Consider the following 17,957-nt stretch of genomic DNA (forward strand, 5'->3'; position numbering starts at 1 on the left):
TTCACTGAACGTAGACTAAGAGCAATGGTCTCATCTCGCGCACCACCGAGGTGCGATTCCTGCAACGTCACCTGACGGCGCTCCTCAACGCGACGGCGTTTCGAGACGTCTGCTAGCTGCCCGGGCACTGTTTCTTCTGCAGAGCAGGAATTGCCCTAATTGCATGCTGTGTCGCGCCAACATGTCGCGCAATTATATGGTATAGTCAGTACACCGTCCGAGCAGTTCAAGTGCAACGCTAGTAGACCTTGCTATCGCCGTCAGTGCTTCGCCCTTCAGGTGAAAATGCCAATTTTTCACATCGTTGATTGAACGAAATTACGACGCCACGAAACCAGTCTTTGTGCACGCAAATGAGAGATAAATAGGACACGGTCAGTTCATGATGCAGTTTACTTACAAGTACAGAGACAAGTTGACGCAACAGAGAGGGATAAAAGGAAACGCAATGTTACAGATAATATGCACAATATTATAATACGGACAATGCGAGCGAAATAAATATCTTCTGAAAACAGAAATGGTTATGAGTGAAAAAAAAAACAATTTTCTCGCTTATACACAGTCCACACCCAGCAAAAAATTTCCTTTTGCGGTTTGCCCATTATCGCGAACGCAACGGTGAGGTAGGCTAAGCCACTGTGAACACATCTAACGGTAAAAAACAAAAACAAAACAAAGAAGTGGCGATAATGACTGGAGTTATCGCAGAGTTTGCGAATGTCGCCTCGCTACGGGTCACTGAGTACAGTGCGTAAATTCCACAACTGCAGTATACGATTGCAGAATCCAGAAGAGCTTAACGCTGGCAGGAAACCGCAACACAGCTTAAGCCTCAAGTCATTTAGCACACCCTGTCACAGCACCGTTACTGCGATTTGTCCCCACAAGTTTCCAACAACACACGTGTGCAAAAGCTCGAGTTTGGTAATGGCATTCCAGCTTCGTACACGTTGAAAGAAGTCTAACACGGCGTCACTCAGTTATCCCCGTTGAACTTAAAACGTCAGGCGACACATGACCTCTGCGTCGCTGCGACAAGAAAAGCAACTAAGCGCTTCGCTGTACTTGAAAGGCTCCCGATGAACATGCGTGGTCACGCTTTTTCCAGGCATAATTCACTTCGCTACAAGACAGGTCTGTCTTCGTAAGCTTGCACTTATCTGTTTGCCAACTTCAAGGTTGGAGTGTTTTGCCATTTATGAACAGTTTTATTGCCGTAAGATTATCTTTAGGCTCGGTGAATAATTTCCCGCAATATCCAGCAGAAGGACGGCGAAAGCAATGTTTTGCTGCCAATCGCGCAGGAGGAGTCGTTACATTAGATTTCTCTAGACTACCGCGATCAGCTCTCCGCATTGACAGCTGAAATGTGCCTACGGCACTCTGCTCTCTTCGATTGACCAGCAATGCAGGCCACCACTCAAGGATGATAGTATCGCCCGCGCTCGTGGCAAAGATGGTAACTAAGCATATTACATGTCGTGCATATCCACTAAATCGTAAAACTGAAGCGGCGCCACTTTATCAGCAATTAAAACAGTACGGCGCAAGTTTGCTTAACGTCATTGCTGTGTACTGAGCAGGACACACGGGTGGCATGGAGTGCCCGATTCATCATACAGTGCATACGGACGAATTGGTCATGGAGACTGATGGCGGACACAGTGAGATGAGCCCGCCAGAAAAAAAGAAACGAGAGAAAGGCGGGGGAAGTTCACATTGTACACTGTGCGCAGAGGGGTCAGGCAACGTGCTTCACAGTCCCACCGAGGCCTTTTCAGTCAAAACAGGTCCGCGATGTTTCTGCGTGTACGGACTGCCGGTACATTGGAAGGGTCAATGCGGTGCTTTCCCATCGTAAGCAGCCTTTCCGAGCGTAAAGAAAGGGAACAAAGGTTAGTTCTGCCACCGGCACACGAATACCGCGACAGAAAGCGCGCAACGAATAACAGCGTTTTCAGAGGTTCCTTCTGGTTCGTACGGTGTCGCCAGCCAGTTTTCTCGTCATGCTGCTGCCACGAAACGCACCCCGCAGATCCACAACAGCAACCGTAGGATTACGTCAGCGGTCCTGCCGTTACAGGAGGTCTTCTGGAGGTACAGAGCGGAAGACAATCGGATCACGGTGGCAGCTAGAATGCTGCTACGGAATGTCTGGCGGATGCCTATTACAGGAGCTTAGTAGCGACAATACTGGTCCCGGACATATGTCAGTATACGGTGGCACATTGCTGAATGTCTGGAGCCGCAAATGATCGTAGCACGACAACTATACATTGCCGTTAGAAGTCAAGAACAGTCAACACCAGGAACGCAGGGAAGTCGCGCGTTCTTTCGAAAGCGCAATGTCCGCTAGAGTTCTATAAACAGCGGGACAACCGGAAAACAGAGACGGCATCTCTGCAAGAGAGTCGGCGCGGTCCAATCGGGAGGGCGCGCATCCGTTTACGGCACGGCCACGGGCGCCTGGTGCGATCGCTGCGAGAAGGCGAAGTTTACGCCGGAGTCCCAGCACTGTCGCAGCACGTGGTCCTCGGACTGCTTGCGCGCCCAGCAATGGTGCCACTGCGACAGGTCGCTCGCCAGGTCGGCGTCCTCCGGAGGGGCCCGCGCCTCGATGCCGTTCACGCAGCGCCGGCACGACAGGGATTCGTGGGTCGAACTGCGAACCTCCTCGGCGTCCAGCCTGCGCCCGAGGGGAGACAGCAGGGGATAACGGGTCAGATTAAGCGGGCCAGTCGTTGCTGGCCTTCTGAGAGCACAATAGCTAAGTCACGCCGGTGTTCCTGGACAATTGGAAAATGTCCCAAGAGTCGATGTGGCGGTAAAAACTTAAACGCGTCATCATGGGGCCACGCGCCTCAGCGACCGTTTCGTAGCGGAGTGGACATTGTTAGAGTTTAACGACTTCCGCGGCTGGTGTCAGATCCTGACATGTCTGTCAGTCGCTCAGGTCGGTTAGGTCTCTCATAGGCTGCCGGGCAGGCGGCTTTTGCGTTTCCAAAAAGCGCGCTCGGCGAAGTTCATGCAGCTGCAACGTTATAGCTCGCAACTGCGGCGTCAGGCTGTCTAAGTTTCCACAACAAAGCGATCTGACTATTGGACGGCCTTTCTCCTACAATTGAACTACAAATCAGTAAAAGCATCGCTTGGAGTTCGCACTAAATAAACTCTCGATAGTAACAACGCTAGTGGTAGGTTACTCAAGATAACTTGTCCTCGGGCTAGTTGGTTAATAGTTGGTGAAGCCACCGTTGCGCAAATAGGACGGACAGAAGACAGACAAGACCTGGCACTACGGTAGCCAACACCAGAGACACCACGTGGTATTCAGTCTTGTCTTTATGTACTGCGTCCGTTTTATCTGCGCTACGACGATTTCACCAACGTTATAGAGTTTGCGACGCTCCGTTGCGCACTCACCAGACGCGAAAACGCGAGACCACGTGCTATACATATAGTTGAGTTCTCTGTAGGATTACGCTGCAGCTGCGGCCTGGTGAATTACCAATTCCCACTTTATATATGCGCGAGGCCATGGCCACACTATACCTGAAGAGGTCCCTCAGGTCGGCGGCGCTGAAGTGCCGTGCCACGTCTTCCTCGGAGTCTACGACGCAGCTGGAGAGCGCCTTCTTGTGCGTCTGCCGCTGCAGGATCTTCTCCTCGATGCTGCCCGAGCAGACGAGCCGGTAGACGAAGCACGGCTTGCGCTGGCCGTCCCGCCACACTCGGGCCATGGCCTGCGCGTCGTTCGCCGGGTTCCAGTCCGGGTCGAACATCACCAACCTGCGGCGTCGACGACAGCACGATGAGCAGGCGACAACCTCTTTGAGGGAACGTGCTACGCGCCATCACAGTGAGTCTGTACGTGTGTATTTTATTGATAGATAGATAGATAGATAGATAGATAGATAGATAGATAGATAGATAGATAGATAGATAGATAGATAGATAGATAGATAGATAGATAGATAGATAGATAGATAGATAGATAGATAGATAGATAGATAGATAGATAGATAGATAGATAGATAAAAGGCGCAGGGGTCATCCAGGGTGAACCCAGTTGGATATATACTGGGGAAGGTAAACGAAAGACGAGAGTGCGCGCCGTTAAAAGAAAGCGTTGGCTTCCTTTGTACTCTCGCGCTCTTGTCAGGTGGATGCGAACCTTCACTTGCCATGACAGTTTCTCTATCTGGTGGATTTCCGCAGCACCGATCAGCTTACTTAGTGTCCCTGCGCAAGGAGCTGTCGATGAATTTTTCGCTTTATTCTGGTTCGCCGTTTGGCCGCGCCTCTCAAGTTCATTCCGAACAGCCTAGGTAGGACACGTGTGCGACGCGCGTCACAACTCGTGGTTACAACTGGAACAACTGAACTGAAGTCAGATTGTGATGTTCGTAACCCTTGCGTTTAAAATAGCCCTCAAATTCCGATCGGTATTTCCATTTCGCATATTTCGCCACTGTACGCGCTAGTTGACCGGCCATCCACTCCCTAACCAGCCTATTTATTTATTTACTTACTTATTCATTTATTTATTTGGATTAATTCAAAAACCTTATAGTGGCTATGGGAAGCGCCGTGGCGGAGAGCTGCGGAATAATATTTGACCACCTGGTTCGCGTTAACCTGCACCTGAATCTGAGTACACGAGCGTTTTTCTAATCTGCCCGTCGGAATGCAGCTACAGAAGAGAGAGAATCGAACCCGCGACCTCGAACTCGGCACTGCAGATAGTCAGACACTGCTAAATCGCGGCGGGTGCTCCACTTGATCCACGTACCTGAAGTACAACAGTGGCACACCGTGCACATCCTCCAATATGGCCATGAGCGGCGCTGGCTAACACTCCTATGCAGGGTCACATCCGCGGTGGTCAGATCCCCTATACGCATACATACGCAAATACCCTATTGGACGGGAGGATAGAGGTCGCCGTAAGTCAACTGGTAGCGCATCGCAAGCGTAATGTGGGACGATATGTGGGTTCGGCGACGGCCGGCAACGTGTTTCTTCGTCCAAGTTTGACTTCCTTATCATTTTTATTCCCGTGTGCTGTCTCAGGTTTCATTCTGTGTTGTCTTCGTGTGGCTGTGTCCAACAAAGCAAAATAATAATAATAATCGAGCTCCTCGGTTCTTTGTCTTAACGAGGACGGCGGATGCCGGTCTGTACGCGCGCGATTCCGTCAGTCTCGCCCCGTCGCCAAGGCGCATGGGTCGCGTCGGGCGCGTTCGTGTCGTCACTGCTTCGTGAAAGGAGCGTCGTGCGTCCGCTTTTGTCTCTGTCCTCACGCGCCACTCACTCCCGCGTTTGCGTTTCGTCCCGCTGCGCGCTCTCCATCGCGCGACACGCGCATCGGTGGGGGGGGCCTCCGTCCTTCCTTCCCTGCTGCAGTGAAGAAGCGCGCGCATCGTAAAGGAGCGTGTAACGGGCCACGATGACAACGGCCGGTCCGCGCACGTAACACCGCCGCCGGGGTCGGAAGAGGAGAAAGCGCGGCTCTTCCCAAGGGCGAGGTGAGAAAGAAGAGAAAAAACGTTGCGCCACGGGGAGACGGAGGAAGGGGGAACAAGGAGCTCCGTGACAGCGAGTGAAGAGGCGTATATGCAAACAGGGAGCCAGGTGGGGGGCGGCGCGTACAAACAGAGCTCACGCGCGCCTTTACGCCCGTGAGCTGCAGAATATGCAAATCGCAGGTACCGTGCAGCAAAGGAAGCAAAGCACTGTTTCGTCTTGCAATACCGCAGCGCAATTATAAAATTTCGGGCCTCCACCGTATACTCCGACGACGAAGTTGCGCGTTCCTGCATGCGGCATGCGTAGTTCGCGTGCTTCAGCTCGGTGGTGTATGCGCCGCACAAGATCGCAAAGACTACAAACGCTTGAAAAATGCGCTTGTGGCCCGCTTCTGGTGCAGCGCATCCAATTAAACGTGCTGGACGAGGGGGCCTGAGCCTACAAAACAAAAAAAAATGAAGAAGAAGAAGAAGAAAGAAAGAAAGAAACGGACCCGGGCCCTCAGTTCTTAAGGAACTGGTACATTTTATTTCTTCCTCCTGCAACTCGCGTCAGCTAGCAGACGGGGAACGTTTACGCTAACATGTATACCTAAGCTGCACTGGAGGTATGAATGGCACCGCATACAAATACAGTGCGCTGTGCCTCGCAACCAGGTGGTGGCTTTAGGCACGTAAAACACCAGAACGCAACAATAAACTGCTCCAGAATGTCGGTAGATCATTTTCGGCGATATCTCTCAGCCAGCGGACAAAGAAACGAAGCAAGAAGGACGGAGGTTAATCAAGACCGCACTAGGATGTCTACCATAAACTTGCACCAAGAAAAAGGAAATAAACGAAAAATATTAAACAGCCAGTCAGAGTGAACACACCCGCAGAGGAATTTTCACGAACACTCACAAGCCTTCGTACAGTCCAGTAACCTTCAAGAAGCGCAAGAGCTTTTGTGGCTGTGTACACGCAAAATTGCTTAAAGCCATGGAGGTGCAGGATATTTTCCTTCTATAAGTAAACTTCAAGAAATGCAAGAGCCTTTGTGGTCTTGTGAACGCAATGCTGCTTCAAGCCATGGAGGTCCCAGGATATTTTCCTCTCTCAAGCCCAAGCTGCATGAGACTACAGTGTTCCTGTACATATACATAGACAACAGCTGAGATTAGCTCGCAGAGCACAACGTTAAAGGGGTTGAGACACCAAATTTTGAGGCTATAAAAAGCATGTTGTAGGCTACTTCCGTATGCAAGGACACCCAGAACGAGGTATTGGACGCTGCAAACATTTCAAAATAATTTTAATTGAGCTCCAAAGAGTCATTAAAAACTCCTTCTCGTAGTCGAGACCCATCGCTAGCGCGGCAGTTCCTACGTCACAGAGGAGGAACGAAAATATTGACGTCATAGCACACCAGCACAAAAACGTGACGTATGATGAGTAGCGATGAAATGCCGATTACGGAGCCTGCTGAGCCGAGCAACCGAGCATAGCCTCCACTACGACCGAGCTACAGGCATATAGAAATCCTTTCTTAATGCAAAGAAGGGGTAAGGCGTGCAGACACGGACACAAGAGGAGAGAAGTGGACAACACGAACGCCGCACGCCGGCCCGCGAACGGCAAACTGCGTGCGGCGAGTTGCCCTGCGGACGGGCCTTTACACGTTTGAGTCTAACACTAGCCGGCCGACTCCGAAAGGGACCAGGATATGCGGCGTTCGTGTTGACTGCTTCTCTCCTCGCATAGTCGCGTAGTTCGGCAGCTCGGAGCGGACTCTCCTTCGCTTGGCCTTTCCACGTTACCGGCCCGTCCACGTTACCGGCACGGAAACTCGCCGCACGCCGTTTGCAGTTCGCGGGCTCCCGTGTGACGGTGGTTTTGCTCGCGAACGGCGAGATTTCCTTGCCGTAGAGAGGACGGGCCCGGGACCCATTTGTGCGGCAGCCGTACGGCGAAGCGGCCAATCAGCGACCGAGGAGTGGTCGCTCTGGCATCGACGGCAGCTTCACCGCCTCTGATCGTTCGGCGCTTGCCGATATCGTCGCTAGGCCTTTTCCGGTTCACTTCAAAGCTAAAGCTTACGGCGCTTCGGAATGAATCACCGACTCTCACAAGCCGCAATATTTTCTTACCGTTGTTGTCGCTCTTCGCAATAATTATAATAATCACGATATGCACTTCGAATCGCCAGTGGTTGACCTCTGCTGGCAGAGCACGCGTATGCGCGAGCAGACGACGAAGCATAGTTTTACGTCACTATTTTTTGTGGGCCACGTGACCAAGCCATGTTGCGTTTCCTCCTCTGTGACGTCATAGCATCCCCCGGAGCCCAGAAACCGAAACCGAAATCGCTCGGTATTATAATGCTATTATTAAATTATTTATCGGATATATATGAATCCCGCTGTGTGTATCGTGCTCCCTGAAGCATGACGCAACGTTTGAATCAACAAACGCATGAACTAAAATTTTGATGTCTCCACCCCTTTAAGCGTCGAAGCATGGGCATGTGGCACAAAAGGTGCTCTATCGTCTAGTCACACCCGCAAAAACTGCATGCGGCGCTGTTGGCCATTCTGATGCGGAATGAATAAGCATCCGTAAATGCGACGCCCAACCACATGCGACACAACAAAGTCGTTTCGCGAAGGGACAAAACGGGGGTGCTATTCTGGACATAGGCGAATTCCACCGTAGTGCTGAAACCGACATCTTGTCAGCTGTAATTGGCCCAGAGGGCAGCTACGGCCTCTCTGATTGGCTCTTAAAATGATGCCATTACAGAATTTGACAATTTAGCGGAATTCGACAATGTCAAGAGCAGTAAGTACCCCGAGTGGCCGGCGAAGTCGCAAGAGTCTATTGAATACAAGCGGCACTTAGTGAAAGACGATGAATTCCACTGCCGAAGATGAGATGTGGCGAGCAAGCGCATGACTGAAGTTACCGCGCAGCATAGTTGATGAGTCGAGCGCGCGACTCCACCTGCAGCGCTGTCGTTGCGGCGACAATTCCGCAGTGGCTCGGCAGCTACTGAAGCAGAACGTCGTGTCGGTTCTGGAGCACTTCGTGGTCAGCTGGCCTTTTTTTTTCATACGCTATAGGTGATCGTGAGAACCAGCGGTGGGGACGTCTATCGCTTCAATGAGACGCCACGCGAAAGCGCCATCAACTCGAAAGGTGGTCAACTTAGATTCCAGGTTACAGAGCAGGATTACGAATTACGGAAGAGCGAAAAATGGGTTTGAGCGTATACGGCACGCATTGCCAAGTCATGATCGGAAGCTTACCGCTATGTTCGAAAAAAAAAAAAAACTTAAAGAAAATGGATAAATAAATACTGCAGTATTACGAGTCAAGATCACAATCTGGTTGTGATGCACGCTGTAGTAGGATACTCCTAATTAATTCTGACCACCTGGAGTTATTTAACGTGCTCCGAAATCTTAGCGCACCAGCGTTTATTTCATTTCGGCCGTCGCGGCCGGGTTCGAACCCGCGACCTCGAGCTCAGCAGAGCAACGCCATACCCACTGGGCTAATCATTGCAATCTTCCAATACTAAAATATGGGGCACAAACTTGGAGGTTACCAAAGAAGCTCGACAAGAAGCTAAGGGCAGTGCGACCAGCAATGGAACGAAAATTGATAGGCGTAAAGTTGAGACAGCAAGACAGCAACGTGAATTGGAGAGCGCGTCGCCTACATTCTAGCTGACAATAGAGAGTTTTAGAATTGGGGGCGCAAGGCTCTGGGTCCCCAAGCCGTGTTGCGTCGGTTGCTCTTGGGTTTAGATGAGCAGCAGAGTTTGAGGATTGGGTCGAACGCAGACAGCGTTGGGTTGAGCGCTTGGGGCGCCGCAGTGTGGAAGATAGAAACGTGCTTGAAAGAAAAAAAAAAATGAATCTCTTTTCTTACAAGTGAAAACAAACAGAATGCATTTTTGAGCAAAAAGAACGAACAATAATGTGTAAAAAACTGTTAGTACCGGTTAGCATTACGAATTAAGTGTGCGATTCTAAGCCAATCGAAGCCAAGCGCTCTTAGTTGGTGTTTCCTTGTGACGCGCTGCAAAAAAACTGCGAGTTCACCCGCGTGAAATGGCGAAAATCAGTCGAAGTAAATAAAGTTTGCCCTGCGACCATCTGCTGTACGCCATCGCTGTCACCCGCGAGGGCGGCCCAAGACGGCTTGGGGGCCCACGCTAGTTTTCGATTCTTGGGTCTTGGGTTAACGCGAACGCAAGAACCAAAGACTGGCTTGGGTTCTGCGCATGCGCACTTGTGGCGCGCAATTTTCTTGGGTCCCCAAGCCGCTTGGGCCCCCAATTCTAAAACTATGAGGAACGAATGGGGTCGTGCGCAGCAGAGGGCTCACTGCCGAAAGCGAGTGGTACTGTTTTCTTAGCTCTGCGTCTGCAGTTCCTGATTTTAAGGTCAAAAGACAAATGGGGTCAAATGTGATTACTTTCCCTTACATATGATTAAAGTAATAATTACGGGGCTTCGAATTCAAAAAGTAAGTAACAAGGAACTGCTCTAGAGCTCCGACGGCTTTCCTAGACTGCAACGATGAACGTTCGGTCGCCTGCTTGCCAAGATATATTGTATGTATGTGCGCACGATCGCGCGTATACGCAACCGCGCTTGAAAAGAAGGCGAAGGCAGTACGTGATTGGTTAGCGTTAGAGCGTATTCTGGTATACTCTGGTTAGTATTAAGGCTAGTTTACGCCGCACTCAAGCTCTCCGGGGTACTGTCGACGTTGCTTGGAAAAATGAAAGTAGGCGTCTTTTGGTAGTGGCTGTACCCGCACCGAGCTCGTCAAGCCAAATTCTGAGTTCAATATGGGTCATAATTAGCTATATCTAGTTTAGTTATAACCAGTTTCTTTTTCTGTTCACGTATTTCATATCACTGTCAGAATTCAGACTGCGCAGTGCGCTTCATGGATGGATGGATGGACAAGGCTGAACCTTTTAAATCGTGCGGTGGCACGCGCTACCTAGCCGTGAGTAGTAACATATTTTGTACTTAGTGGGCGGTGAAGTTTCACTCTTGCCTTGATTTTAGTTACCAATCAGATAACCTCCGTTTCGTTATTTCTACCCGCTTGAAGTCTATTTTGCCTCCACGGTCCCTAAACCCCAATGCTTTGAACTATAGGGTGAAGCCCTTTACAGAAAAGTATCAGGTGTTCAGCCGTTTCCTCCTCTTCTCCACACGCACCGCGTAACGTGTCTATCCCTTGGTAGTTGACTCGGTAGTCTGCGATACTCCCGTCCTGGCTTCAAACAGAGCTTCCCCTGTAATTATCGTAGATATTTTCTTTGGCAATTTACTGATCGAGAGTTCTGTATGTTCCCACTGCTGATTTAGTCTGCATCCCTATTCTCTACACACCCCTCTCTGTTTCTTGAATATTTTTCTTAACCAATAATTATCGGTTGCACCCCCCCCCCCCTCTCTTGCGGTGCAAATATTTGCTTGACAATTTTCTGTTTCGCTTCCTCCATTTTGTGTCGACATCCCTCATGTACAAGTAACTGAAAACTTAGCCCACCGCTTTCCAACCATTTATCTCAATCGCTCCTCAAATTCTATTTTGCTGCTAGCTTCCCTGCCCTTGAATGATGTCCACCCCATGTCACCCGGTACACCCCATTTAGTGTACTGCCGTGTGCTCCCAAAGCAAGCCTACCTGCCCCACGTTTAATTTCCAACCTTGCTCGAACCTCTGACCTCATGCGCAGCACCGCGTTGCCGAAAGTACCACCACCCCTATCCATATCCCTCCCACAACTTCGTATCTATAGAAGAATAAAAATGGGTTGGATCGCATACGGGAGACATTGTCAGCTCCTGACTGGGAGCTTACCATTGTCATTGAAAAGGAAGGTGTACAATCAGTGCACTTTACAGGTTCTGACATATGGGGCAGAGACTTGGAGACTGACAAAGCTTGAGAACAAGTTAAGGACCGCGCAAAGAGCGATGGAACGAGGAATGCTAGGCATAACGTTAAGAGACAGAAAGAGAGCGGTTTGGATCAGAGGGCAAACGGTTATAACCTATATTCTATTTGACATTAAGAGAAAAAAATGGAGCTGGCCATGTCATGTAATACGCAGGTTAGATAACCGTTGGACCATTAGGGTTACAAAATGGGTGCCAAGAGAAGAGAAACGCAGTCGAGGACGGCAGAACACTAGCTGGGGCGATGACATTAGAAAATTTGCGGGCGCTAGCTGGAATCGGTTGGCACAGGACAAGGGTAATTGGAGATCGCAGGGAGAGGCCTTCGTCCTGCTAGAGTGTACTAGACTCTACTCCTTCAGTGGAAATAAGATAGGCTGATGATGATGATGAATTAGTAGCTATTGTAATTCTACAGTGCCGTTGATGTGTTTGCGCATTGTATGTGGCTTCGCCCCTTTTGAACGGGCGGGCGCTAGCGGTGCGCCCTAGCGGTGATACCACTTACTCTCTGGAACTGGCGGCGCGTGCGCCACAGTTCCTGTGGCGCCGCCCATCGGCCACTTTCGCTCTCACCAGGCAGCAACGCTTGACCCCGGCATGGCTGGCGGATTGGATCGCCCTGGCTTTGGTGAAATCCAGGCGACTAGAGTACAGTGAACCCATGAGTCAACCGCACCAACTAGACGGCCTCAAAGACTGTCACTGTAACGAAACTCTCCTTACTTTTTTTCCTTTCTTGCTTTCTACATCTCCTGTGGCGTAGACAAACGCCCGCCCCGAGTCAATATGGATCAGGACCACTCACTCACTCACTCACTTACACTTATCAAGCTACTGCTGCTATATCCTCTAAGACCTGGCGGCAGATGCCGATATCGGAGGCCATTAGTTCCTACGATGATGATGCAAGCGGCTCCGTCAATGGGTACCAAAGAGCGGAATCTTGTCGAGGCATGATGACGGCCAATGGCATCCTCGTCCTCGCGATATAAGAAAAAAAAATGCCGCTTATTATGAACACGATGTGCTTTCTGAAGGTTCTGGCGCATGTGAATCAAACTTTGGTTGGCGTTCGGCAGCTTCTATATAGCTTTGCTCCGTTTCTCTCCCAAAATTTCGTGTTTTTGTCGGTCTTTATTGGAAAGAAAATGTTCGATTATATCAGTGAATCGAGGCAAGATTTATTTATTTTAGAATATTGATTTACATATTAGTCAATATTTTTTTTCATTTCTGTAATACATGTATCTTCAATATGTACCAAGACTTCAAAACCGTATGGCTTTCGTGTACGATAGATTTTGCGATATTTAACGACTATAAAAACTACATGGTCGAAACAAAGACAACTGCAAACTTGAGCTTACAGTGACAGTTCGGTGGTTTGCAAAAAAAAAGAAGCCTGATAAAATCAAATAATAATTATTGTCATTGAGGACTTGTACCAACTTCCGGGATTAAGGAGTCCACCCAAACGTGATATAGCATGAGCTACAATCTTGAACTTCTGATCTGTCCATTTCTGACCGACTAATTTATTACTGTTCTGAAGGTTGAAAGGTTGCAAAATGGTGGGCTCTTAACCACCTGAGCTTATTTAACTTGCACAACAAGCAGCACAGCAGGGAATCAAACCCTTGACTAGATACCGAGCAGCAGAATGCTGTAGCTGTAAAGCAGACATGCCAAGTCAGCAACACCAGCCTCCTGACATTTGGAGCCTTAGCAACACTCACCTGTTCGCTCCAATAAGATTGAGTCCGCAGCCTCCCGCCTTGCTGCTGAGCATGAAGGCAAACTCCGGGCTGGATGGCGTGTTGAAGGCTGCCACAATCTTTGCCCTCTTCTTGATGGTCATGCTCCCATCTAGTCGGAAAAATCCATAGCCACGCTCGCGGCACAGTTTTTCAAATACGTCCAGCGTTTGTGTGTAGTTTGAGATGAGTACCACTTTGTCATCAGTCGTGCTTCGGATCACGGCAAGCAGACAGTCAAGGAGGCGCAGTTTGCCTGAGAGCTCTGGTTGCACCGAAGGTCCACGAAATAGTTTCTCGCTCTCTGGGAAGCACTCATGCACAAGCGATGGGTGGTTGCAGAGCTTCTTAAGCAGCGTTATGCTAGCCAGTGGAGTGGTGCCCTTCATGCAGGCTAGCTGCTCATACCTGCACAACAGCGGGAATAAGAAACTAAATGTGAAACCTCAAGCAAGAAACTGGCTCTAGATAGTGTAAAAGGGCATGAAATGATGTAAAGCACCACAGAAAATTAACAAAATAATGACTGATTTTCAAACCTAGTAGCACATTGCACAAAGCATCGGTGTGAGGCACTGTTTAAACACGATGATCTTAGGCCGACAGTGACATGAACAAAGGAATAATCCTAGAGACTTATCACATTATCAAAAACAGCACGAAGTGCACCAGCCAGCCATCTATCTCCTTAAATGGTAAAGAGACTGAATTCTTCAAAAACATGCACAAGCAGTAAAAAAATTGTTGCTTTTCGTGTTTCCTTCTTTTTGTTGTTTTTCGGTTTCTGTTCCGCATGCATGTTGGCATTTATGTGATGTGCAATAAATATTCATTTGAGAGCAGTGCTGTCCGTGTGTGCTTCTCTGTCATCCGTGTTGTTTCTTGTGCTGTACAAGTGAACTCAATAATGAATCAAACAAACAAGTAGCGTGGGATTTTGAATGGTCATGTAGTCCTACAGTTCTCTAATCTTTCTGAGAGGTAATACTTAATCTTGCTTGTACTCTTGTTTAAGTGCCATTTTCAGCTCTTATCAAGTTTTAATAGCTGCATTAGCAGGGATTGTGCTGCCCCTCTACTGCTGTATGCACTGCAGCAGCATCTAACAGAAAGCAGCAGTTCAATACATATGCAAGTGATGCAAGGTGCTCTATGTTCACAGGAACTAAGAAACTAATAACAATGCTTTGCATTCCCGCTATGTAGGTAACCAAGTGTATGTCAGCAGTAAGAAAGCAGGAAAAAGAATAAATGCATCGGAACACAATGACAACATTCATACCATGCACGCTGCATTGACGTCATGGCACAGCAAACAATATACTCTGTCTTGACAGGCAGGTAGCGTGACAGGAGGGCATTAGTCCGACGGATGAGGCACCGATTCACAATTCCTATGAGCTCATCTAGCCTTTCCTGACCACGCGCACGGTCAGCATCTGTTGAACAAGAGTCCCTGCTTTTCAAGATCGGCAGTTCAAATTTCTTCTTGAATTCCTGTGCTGTACCTAGGATGCCTTGGTTTACAAAGTGGATGAGGCTGAAGTACTCGAGCAGATCGTTCTGGATGGGCGTCCCTGACAGCAGCACACGCCTCCGTGTCCGCAGCCCATTCAGGGCATGGTACGTCTGGTTCTCACAGTTCTTGAGCCGGTGACCTTCGTCACAAATGACAAGCCCCACTTCACCACTCTGCAGTGCTTGAGCATGTAGACGAAAGGTTTCGTATGACAGGATCAGCACAGGTGTGCAGACACGCCTGCCGACAGCTGTCATAAAGCTGCGGATCTGAAATACAACAAAGCAAGAAACATTATATGTGGTATTTGGTTAACTAGCAAACAAATACACTGTGTTTTACACATTGCAACCAGTACACTTGTAGTAGTGTGTGCGAATACCATATGCACTTTCTCTTGTGAACTCGACATAATGTCTGCATTTCAACACACCAATAAAAGCAGCTGTTCCATACATGCTTGTGCAATTTTCTGTTTGGTGCATGAGAGCAGTGCGCAATTGCTAAATTGCCAAAGAATAACTGAGGAAGGGTTTCCTGCCATTGAAAACAACAGGAAGCTAGCTAAAAATTAAAAAGAAAACATCAACTCTCCTGCGTTTCTGCTACGAAGGTCACATCCAAACGTACTATAAATGAGATGATCACACACAAATGTGCCTTTTTTCACCGCATCCCCAACATTATTAGGTTAGGAATCACAGGTTCTGCAGACCTCAGAGTCGATTTCGGCCTTGCTGCCGCTTTCGATGGCAACGGAGCGGACCCGATCGCCCAGCCACTTGGACAGCTCGTTGTGCCAGTTCTTTACAAGACTGCTGGGCGTCACGATGATCGCTTTGGTGATGGTCGGGGTCGCGAACTCAGAACTTTGTCGCAGCAGCGTCCACAGCAGAGTGATGCACTGCAGCGTCTTGCCGAGGCCCATCTCGTCGGCCATGATGCAGCCGTAGCTGCCTTCGATGCGGCAGCCCGTCACGCAGTCCCACATGAACTTGACGCCTTCGCGTTGATGAGGACGCAGCACCTTGGTGAGCACAGGGTCGACCACCACATGCACGAGCCGGCTGTTTGCCGTCATCTGTTCGTGGTTCGTCAGAGAAGGAGGTGCGTACAGTACTAGCGCGCCTTCCTCGTCGGGATCATGGAGGGGGCGCGGCCCCGACGTTCGTTTGAGGCCCAGCGACCGGCTTAGCAGGCCCGGCACGTAGTTTGGAATGGGTACTTTGTACGGCTTGCTGAGCAGCGATCGTATGAACGCTTCGTGCTTGCTGATGACACGCTCGCCATTCTCGATGGCGTCGGCATTAGTGTATATTTCCTTCACCCTACGTACCGACACGCTGTTTTCGTCGTCCTGAACACAACGCCGCTTGGCCAGTTGACTCGGAGCGAAACATCGCCGCATGATGTCTGCGCTGGTCGTAGTGCTAGCGCAAGCGGCCTGCCGACTCAAACAGCTTCATGGATAAGAAACAAACGATAAGACTGATATTCATAGGATAGCGTGTCAGACGTCTCCATGTGTATTTTGCATCAAGAAGCAACACGTTCTTCTTACATTCGTGTGCTATCCGAAAAAAGGCGGGTAGCAGCTGATCATGACCTGCGTGATTACGACGGTGTCGCCTTGACAGGTGTATGCGGCAGACCGAGATACTATGAAAATAATAATATGTTGTTTTTAGCGTTGTAAGTCCCAATAATTTTCAAAACAAATTGTATTAAATTTTAAAAGCATTTTTTGTTACTTTGAAAGATTAAATTAGGGAGACTGTTCAGAAAGCAGTTTGTTCATTTTAGTTGTGAATTTTGAACACCAGAGGTTCAAAGAAATCAAAGCAGTCTATGGCAGTCTCCGCATCGAAAGTGACATTTACGGTGCGGTCGGTGCGGTAGCGGAACCTTGCGCGTTTCCGTACCACCGTGACAAAAATTGGTGGTCGACAATGCGTTAGGGGAGGTAAAAACCAACGTGCTTCAGATGCTACGTGAGTGTTGGAGACATGGATAACGAGGCCAATGAAGCCGACGACGCCTTGAGACTGGAACGACGTGCCATCAAGCGTATCATCGATGCCAAGCTCAAGGCGAGGCCAGGTGCGATGGTCCCTCAGACTGTAAAGATCTCGATCGCGTTGCAAAACTCGTGGAAATTCACGTCTAACGGTGATCAATGCAAACAACGGCAACGCACCTTTTTTGCCCGCGCTGTGGTATTTTTTTCGCAAGTACCGCGTCCGCCGTGTAAGCGGCGGAAGCGTGGCTTGCATGGCGCGACAACGGTTTCTTGCTTTCAGCGTCGTCATTAATCACCATTACTTTACATCTATCACTATTTATTCTTTAAAACGGTAACGCAAACAATCCCTTGTAAACGTGATATGCTTTTAAAATGCTTACGAGCACTTTCCTTGTATTGCGAGCGTGAAGGGCACGACTACATTGCCCTCGCATGGGCGCAAGATACGATTCAGAAGTGAAAATGGTACGCTGCTTTCTTTTTAGGCGGTTCACAAGAACTCTGTATTCATAAGAAAAATCACCGTCGCAAAAAGCGGTGCTTAGTGGCGATGTATGTGAGTTCGTGGCGCATGTGTTCTACTCACGTCGGCTGCACGGAATATGCGGGTTTCCACAGAAAAAAAAAAAAAAAGTTCCTCACTTACGAATCAATGGACGAAAATTGTTTTACCGTTGTTATTGCCACGGTCCAACTTGTCGCGTTGTTTACGTTTGCAATACACGAAGGTGGCAGCGTTCCTAATGCACCGTTTTCTTTTCTTTTCATGTATCTAACGGTACCTCATCCCGATTGATAGTTCGCTGTGTTCGCAACTGTGCGTCGAGGCCGTTCACATCTTATTTAGCCGCGCAGGATGCTGCTAGATGCGTATGCTTCAATCATTGTCGCTAAAATGCCAAAAGCTGCCGCGGCATTTTTCTCGACGTATCTTGACCTTTGCACGCTTTCTTTCGTCTTGGCTTTACGCAGGCCGTACTTTGTGGTTCAAACGCGGTCCAAACAATGGTAGGTACAGCCCACCGCTTGTCAGGTGGAGGAATTGCATCAATCACGAAATGAACAGCTCGAGATGGGAATATTCCGCGAAAGATAATACTTTCTCATTAACCCTCGAAATATGTGTTAATATTCATTCATGTAGTAGATACTCTT

The 17,957-nt window shown here is 49.0% G+C and overlaps 2 protein-coding genes across 3 annotated transcripts in view; one reads left to right on the forward strand and one right to left on the reverse strand.

Annotated features, from left to right (window-relative positions):
- Positions 1-375: 375 nt before the first annotated feature.
- Positions 376-16,402, reverse strand: okr (DNA repair and recombination protein RAD54-like okr). The gene is made up of 5 exons (XM_075671802.1): positions 15,495-16,402; positions 14,543-15,048; positions 13,243-13,668; positions 3,556-3,792; positions 376-2,689 (listed from the first exon to the last, which is right to left on the reverse strand). Exons 1-5 carry the CDS (start codon positions 16,185-16,187, stop codon positions 2,449-2,451), a joined length of 2,103 nt encoding a protein of 700 aa, XP_075527917.1. The 5' UTR covers positions 16,188-16,402; the 3' UTR covers positions 376-2,448.
- Positions 16,403-16,612: 210 nt separating this feature from the next.
- The window catches only part of JMJD6 (Bifunctional arginine demethylase and lysyl-hydroxylase PSR), a 31,296-nt gene continuing 29,951 nt past the window's right edge, over positions 16,613-17,957 (forward strand). The window contains exon 1 of one of the 2 annotated variants that reach the window (XM_075671803.1): positions 16,613-16,879. In XM_075671803.1, coding sequence (XP_075527918.1) covers positions 16,786-16,879 — 94 coding nt within the window. In that variant the 5' untranslated portion in view covers positions 16,613-16,785. The remainder of the gene's footprint in view (positions 16,880-17,957) is intronic. The other variant, XM_075671804.1, reaches the window with a different exon arrangement.

Source organism: Dermacentor variabilis, chromosome 10 (genome assembly GCF_050947875.1).
Source record: "Dermacentor variabilis isolate Ectoservices chromosome 10, ASM5094787v1, whole genome shotgun sequence".
Lineage (NCBI taxonomy): Eukaryota > Metazoa > Arthropoda > Arachnida > Ixodida > Ixodidae > Dermacentor > Dermacentor variabilis.